Source organism: Hetaerina americana, unplaced genomic scaffold (assembly GCF_022747635.1).
Source record: "Hetaerina americana unplaced genomic scaffold, ioHetAmer1.1.p SCAF_5, whole genome shotgun sequence".
Taxonomy (NCBI): domain Eukaryota; kingdom Metazoa; phylum Arthropoda; class Insecta; order Odonata; family Calopterygidae; genus Hetaerina; species Hetaerina americana.
In genome coordinates this window covers 51,431,364-51,438,516 of record NW_027287095.1, presented here as the reverse complement: position 1 = coordinate 51,438,516, position 7,153 = coordinate 51,431,364, and the positions used below count along the sequence as shown (strand labels likewise).

General features: G+C 37.0%; 1 protein-coding gene across 1 annotated transcript; it reads left to right on the top strand.

Annotated features, from left to right (window-relative positions):
* The first annotated feature begins 719 nt into the window (after positions 1-719).
* Positions 720-6,511, top strand: LOC139693649 (putative defense protein). Its single transcript, XM_071591889.1, has 6 exons — positions 720-817; positions 2,307-2,554; positions 4,013-4,167; positions 4,965-5,065; positions 5,742-5,808; positions 5,985-6,511. The coding sequence occupies exons 2-6, from the start codon at positions 2,332-2,334 to the stop codon at positions 6,006-6,008; spliced, it is 570 nt and encodes a 189-aa protein (XP_071447990.1). The 5' UTR covers positions 720-817; positions 2,307-2,331; the 3' UTR covers positions 6,009-6,511.
* The last annotated feature ends 642 nt before the right edge of the window (positions 6,512-7,153 follow it).

Genomic DNA, 7,153 nt, shown 5'->3' with positions numbered 1-7,153 from the left:
CGATGGTCTGCCACTGCGTTCATCATCTTCGATTGACTCACGACCACTTCTGAACCGCTCGTGCCACTGGTAAACGACCGTTTTTTTAGAGAATCGTTGCCGAAACACTTTTCCAACATTTCCAACGTCCGTGCGCCACTAAATCCGTTTTTTACGCAAAATTTAATACAAGTTCGTTGTTGCAAATTTAAATCCATTTCTGCAATTGTAAAAAATCGCCAACACACACAGAGATAGATGTACTCTTGGCTACGTAACTTTTGCAAATGTCAAGTTATGACACTAAGATTTAAAGGGAATATCAACAACAGATGTACCAATTTAACAAAAAAAAACAGAACTCAAATCGGAAGGATGGGAGCGCCACACGGTGGTTATTCCGGGAACTTTTTGATCAAGGTAGTATATGTGTGTGTGTATGTATGTATATTCATATAGTATGTGATAAAATATTCGATGGATTATACGTGTTAAGATGATCTTTTCAGAGATATTATCGACCTAGGGTCTGCTGTGCCCCGGGTCACGGTAACCGCATGGCCGCACGATTTATTCCGTGGAAATTTTCTCCCCCTCCTCCGTCTTTAGGTGTTAGCACTTTGAACTCCGATAAGTATTCGCCCCCGTTATCGTCATGTCGTTACTTCCTCCCTTCCTCTTGGCTTGGGTTTTACCGCTCTCGTGAGAACGGCTTCCTCAACCCCCAATGTCACGTGGCATAAACGTCAAGGGAATTCTCTCGGAGCGGCGGTATAAAGGCAGGGATGCGACGAGTTGGAAATCATTGAACGAAGGCCGAGTGTCATTTGAAGAAAGGGTAAGTAATGTCCTCCTCCGAGGCATTGTCCTCTTTTGGCGGTTGAAACTGTGGCAGGTTCATTAATGACAGTTGTTTATCCTCTTGTTCACTCACGAATCCCCATGCAATTCACTGAGTAGTTTTTAGGTCAGTAGACTTATATTTAAATATGTTTTTAGCAGAACTCTATGTTTTTATGCTGAAATCATTTACTTTAAACACAACTGAATTACTGTGTGAAATGAAATTCGGTTGCGCAAATTTATGGAAACTGTTCATGCTAGGAAGAAATTTTTACCCCGAATAAAAGTATAGTTTCTCTAGGGAACATATTAATATTTCATGCTGAGATACGATAATGTAGTTATATAGCCTAAATTTCGCTTATTTTCTTTGCCCAACGATGGGATAAGATTTTTCGCCGTCCTCACATAAAAAGTCTCAATTCCTTTTAGAAAAAGAATATCCGTCCTAGTTTAAGATTTCATATATATTCTGCTTATCCCACGCGCGGAAAGGGTAACATAAAAATTCTTAAAAAAACATTTTTAGGATTCTTGTCGAGATCATCAGCTTTCCACCAATGTTGTACTTCTCAGCTCTATCATTTTCTCCTTCTTATTAAAACTCTGATAGAAATGTTGCCTCAAAATCCAATCGAAAGAGCATAAATAATATCGGGTTTGTTAGAAGGACAGGAACAGGAATTCCTGCAGGCACGCCAAGCATTAGCCACTCATTCTCCACTCACTTAATTCGCAATCATAAAAAACGAAATAGAATTCTGGCCACTCAACACCAGAGACCGAGTGGTAAAAAGTTTTCTTCTGACAAGAAAGTTAGAATTGCCAGCGTAGACGCACTTAATAGTAACCCCTTAATGATATGTAGACCACCGGTTTACATGTTGTTCTATTTACCCTGCGGACTCATAGTTAAAACACGACTATTTTTCCACAGTTGCAACGTTGATGATTAGTGTGCAGCCCCCTGCCTCCTCCTTAGGGCCATTTTGCTGAACTTGAAGTTGTAGTAGCAGTCTGCGCTTGTCGCGGAAAATACTGTGAAAAGAATATTCCTTAAAAGTAGAATCCCTTTTTCTTGAACTCGAACTTGGGAAAACATTTTCATTATAATTATTTCCTTTCGGTGAATAAGAAAGCTATATATATATGTTCACGGTATTTTACTTGGGCACTGCCAATTTCCAAAACATCATCAGGAAAACCGGTAGTGCCCTAATAAATTACTGTGAAAATATACGTACACGTAGTTCAGTAATCTTTAGTTATCACCCAGTTGATTCTGAGACCAAAGAACTCAGTTATTTCCTTCATAAGTTCTATTAAAGTTTTTTTGTAATCCAAATGGGTGTTTTCCATTCCAGCACGCTGGAAAGGGGCGTATAATATTGATCCGCCCACTAAAATTGACGATGAAAATTGTTCCACATCAGAGGAGGACGGACTGTTTTAACACCACCGACCTTCGAATTACTCACTTGCAGGAAGACAGAATAGAATCCAGCGAAGATGAGGTTCCTTTTGGTTCTCGGCGTGGCCCTCTGCTGTTTCTTCGCGGCTTCCGCCTTCTCCACCGCTCACCGGCCCGGAAAACTGAACCCAAACCATGTGCCCTCGAGCGCTTGCGTGGATATGGTTCCCGTCCACAACGACTCTGTAGCGTCCAGCGACCCCGCCCCGTACGTCCTGACACCGTCCGTGTCGCAGGCTAATCCAGGGGACGTAATCCAAGGTAGGTGTTCAGTTGAGGGGCTGAACCCGTGTAGGTTTCAGCCCATTTTGCATGTTTTTTGTGCTGCCTGACCACTTGGTGAGTCAATTTGCAGACTTTTATTAACGAAAATAGACGGTAACTATTTGGTTTCCAATAAAATAATTTTTTTAAAGTAACGATTATCGACGCATATATAACGCATTTTAAAATATTAATGTCCGAGAGTTATTCAAAACAGTGGTCAAAAGTTTAATTATTTCTTGTTTGGAAAAGGAAAGAGAATAATCATTAAATCAAAATAAGTACACCGAATTTGACCATTGATAGAGTTCTCCATTCAATTCTTCTAACTGGTAACCCCTCCTTTCTTTTCCTTAGCCTTCGATTGTTTATTAATAGTGGCTCCTTCCATAGTTTGGTTGTCGCACATCAACCAAGGTTAAAGCGTTCATTTATAAAACTTAATGTATTAAGATAGTCTTAAATAAAATCATTATCATATTTTTCCGATGAAATTTTAATGCAACACTTTCCTTTTATTAAAAAAAATTAACATAAACCCTAATGAAATTGAATTCATCAGACGAAAAGGGATCCTCATCAGTATAATTTTATTCTAGTGCCAATAATAGACAAGATGGAAGAGAACTAGATCTCAATTTCAGTAAGGCTATTCAACCACATTTGGAGATATATAGTATGTCTCCTTTTCGGCTCCGATATTGATTATTTTTATTTGAGAAAAGGACATGTTTTGACATATGGTTTCATTGGAGAAAACATATTTTGTCAAACTAATTTGAGATTTAACTCTACAGAGCATTATGCTTTACTGGGATTATTTTATTTAGCTTTACTTATAATTTAACTCAAAATTTATTACCATTATCTTCCTGGTTTCCTAAATCATCTTTTTCTACCAAATATCTTTTGCAGCGCAATTCATAACTTTTGAATGAAGAAAATTTGAATCATCTCCGAATAATATGTAGAATCATCATGTATAAATAAAAACTGTGAGAGCTACAAAAACGACCAAAGCTTACTGTAAAGAAAATGTGGTTACGAGCAAAATTCAGTCTAAATATTTTCTTTTTGCTTAGCATACTGCTGAGCTATCGAAACAATTAATTTCTTTATAACTTTTTAGTTTTTAGCTACGTCGACGCAAATTCGTATTATGTTTATGCACAGAATTTATCTTATTTAGATTCGATATAAACACATTCATTTGAATCGGGACAAAAATTTTCATTCCTTATCCCTATCGACTGGACCGTCAAATCGCATGGAAGAAGGAACTGCAAACTCTTTCTTTAAACCTGATCGCTGAATTTCACAAGCCAAAGAGATAAGTGTATGGTGAGCACTCCTCTCACCTATCGAACAAACCTTCGGGTCGATGTGCAAAGTGACTGAATACGAATTACGACATTAATAATAAATGCAAATACTCGTCTTTTGACTGCATTTTAGTGGTGACTTCCGGGATAAATGGAGCCAAGTTCAAAGGACTGTACATGCAAGCGAGAGTAGTCGGAGCTGGAGTGGATGCCGTCGGTAAATTCATGCAAGAAAATGAAGAGAGAAGCCCTGCGGTCAGGATATCCAGCTGTCCGCCCGGCGAAAAGGTAATTAATTTTCGTCACATTGCCATGTTTATAAGTAGTTATTACAAGAGTGCGTCAAATAATCTCACGACTGTTTTCAATTTACAAACTATTCCACTGTTGTAAAAGTCAAGAAGATACGAAGTAGAGCTATGTAAGTCAGTTGTAACAAATCGGATCTAATATTCTAGTCTGGTCGAACACGTATGAAAATTAATTGTTGATCAAACACCGCATATTTCTTTCGTGTACATATTGTGAGTGCATTCATGTTGGCTAAATTTCGACTTTCAGATTTTCCTGATTTGGAAGTCTCGATTTATTCCTCAGTTTTTCTTCATGCTTGTGCTTGCGTTTATTTATTTGTGTGAACGAATAGACTTGTGGAAGCATGTGATTGAAATTTTGCGTAAACTCGTTGGCTTTAAAGTTGGTAGGGATTGAGGATAACCACTAGAGTACAAGATATTTGCTACTCGTTTGCTTTTGCTGATTTTTCACTTACTCTGAGATTTCAGCCTGTCGCCTTGATGATGACGTTCGGGAACATCCAAGAGTCACCTGGGTGAACTAAACATCTGAAATTATCAATGAAAGAATTCCTCAAGTAATACTTACCAGCAAAAAACTTGTAATTATTCATTTAGGCCTCTATAAACGCATGAGTTTTTCATCAAAATTTACCGATTATTCTCGTTAAAATTGATGACTGCGATAAATAATATGATGAATAATTTGAGCGCGGTAGTAATAGCAAACTTATATAAATTTTATAATTAGAAGCATCTAAAATAAAATGTGATATCTCTTTTCCACAGAACGCCGTCAGCTACATTTCCCGCACCGGAATAGAAACCATAACAATTGATTGGAGAGTTCCAGAAAATTTACCCGAGGGTATGCATAATGTGTATTTCAGGTGAGTAATTACCCTTGTGTATATTGGAAAAATAATTTTACTACTCTCAGTGAGACGAGTGGATGTATTGTTTAATCGGAGATTCTCTGAGGAGGCATAGGAAAAATATGCAGTGATAGTAATTTTTAAAGAAATGTCTGCCAAATAGCTATTTTTTCGCGCAAAGCCACGATATTCCGGCGCGAAACAATCTCAACGGCTAATTGCATGGTAACGATTTCGGATACTATAAATGAGAATGGTTGTTATGTTGGACAGTAATTCATGTAATCTATACCTATTCAATTACATGGTTATGACCTCAGCTTTCGGTGCACCTTAAAAAATACTATTAATACTACTCTAAAGAAAATATTAATAAATGAAGCCATTTAAATATGATTAAAGTTTAATAAAATTAAATATAACGGATGAAAGTGCTCAAATCCTTTACCTATCTCTGCCGCAAAGTTGCACATAGCAGTATGAATTTGTGAGAGAAATACTGGGCAGGGTACCAGATTCAAGGATCACAAAAGATACTATTAATTTCCATAGATTCATGAATGAAATGACTTACATGCGAGTTGATTTGTGTCTGGTAATCATAATTATTCTCATAGTTTAACTTGAATTACATATCATTTAAATATATCTTCGTTAGATATTAATGTAATTTATCTCTCCCTCCAAATAGAGCTACATTTCTCGAATCCTTCTCAAGATTTTGGGTGAACGTGGACTCTGAGCCGATTTTTATCTCCGTAAGTATTCAAACGAGAGAATGAATTGATTACCAAAGGTGAAGATAATGTCATTAATTGATATATAAGTTCACATCTTTGCCACATCAAATTTAAAATATAATTGTGATTATTTTTCAAGTTTGGGGGAAATTTTGGCATTTTTTAAATTCTTCTTTCGTGCATTTTTATTATAGAGTGACGGCCACCAAAAACACTGATCAACTCGAGGTTTTTTTATATGAGAAGAAAGGAATTTGAAATTCTCACATCTGAGTGGCAGGGGGGTCGTTCATACAATATGAGAAGTCGGGGCAGTTTATTTTCCCTGTGCCATCAAAGGTTTCTAAAGAGATCTGGTAAAAGAAAAATTGCACAGCTTGGATGAAGCTGTGAGGATGTTCAGAGGAGTCACCCAGAATCGAGCCCGGACCATTCCGACAGTAGTCCAGCGCTCTACCCACTGGACTATCCTACCAGAACCCTCACACGATGCCATCTTAATTCCTTTTACTAAGCAAGAATTTTACGGTCTGAGATTTTATGGGCGTGCTAGAATTCTGACTTGTGAAAAAAACTATCCTAAAAGATCACCAGATGCTTGGACTCTGATTTTAGATCTACAGAAATGAACAATTTATTTTGACATTTTCAAAATATGTCCAAGAGTCTGGAGACATTTTATTATTTTATGGCTTTAATAAAAATATTTTCTGAAGTACGATATGGATTTTGACTTTTCATTGGCCTTTATCTTCTCTTTTGAATTTTGCAACGGTATTTGCGAAGGATTTTTTTCCCTGACACTTCTCGATAAATCTCTGGATAATTGTCGAACATTCTCATATGCACCACATTTTTCTAAATTGATATATTTCAATAAAGCAAAGAAATTAATTTGGAACGATGAATATGATTGTGGTATTTTCCCGCTGAGTTCAAAGAGCGATATGAGCCTCCCCTTCTGATGGATGTTGCGGTACCGCTACGGTTTACCAGCCAACCAAATCGGGGACAGGAAACTATTATTCAAAATTTCCTAGACGAGGTTTCATGAGCATAAAAAGCCACCGGAAAAAGATCTCCAATTCATAAACATCCTATGATGATAATATTATGCCAGTGTGTACACTAAACCACTTTCAATGGCGAATTAGCCTCTTTAAGTAAAATTGGGACCATGGGACATCAAGCGGTGTGAATTAAATGAACTGCCTTCGTTATGAGAAGCAGTGTCTAATGTGATAAAAATCAAAAAAATATTCGATCCTGTGTTTTCCATAGAACGAATAAAGTATTTTAGACCTATTTGGATTCATGCTATTCCATAATTCTCATTAACCACGGACTTCTCAGCTATTTATTC

Coding starts and splice junctions, on each gene's coding strand:
- LOC139693649 (XM_071591889.1), top strand. CDS start 2,332: ATGAGGTTCCTTTTGGTTCTCGGCGTGGCCCTCTGCTGTTTCTTCGCG. Junction 2,555..4,012: donor TCCAGGGGACGTAATCCAAG/GTAGGTGTTCAG, acceptor ACTGCATTTTAG/TGGTGACTTCCGGGATAAAT. Junction 5,809..5,984: donor CTGAGCCGATTTTTATCTCC/GTAAGTATTCAA, acceptor TTTTTATTATAG/AGTGACGGCCACCAAAAACA.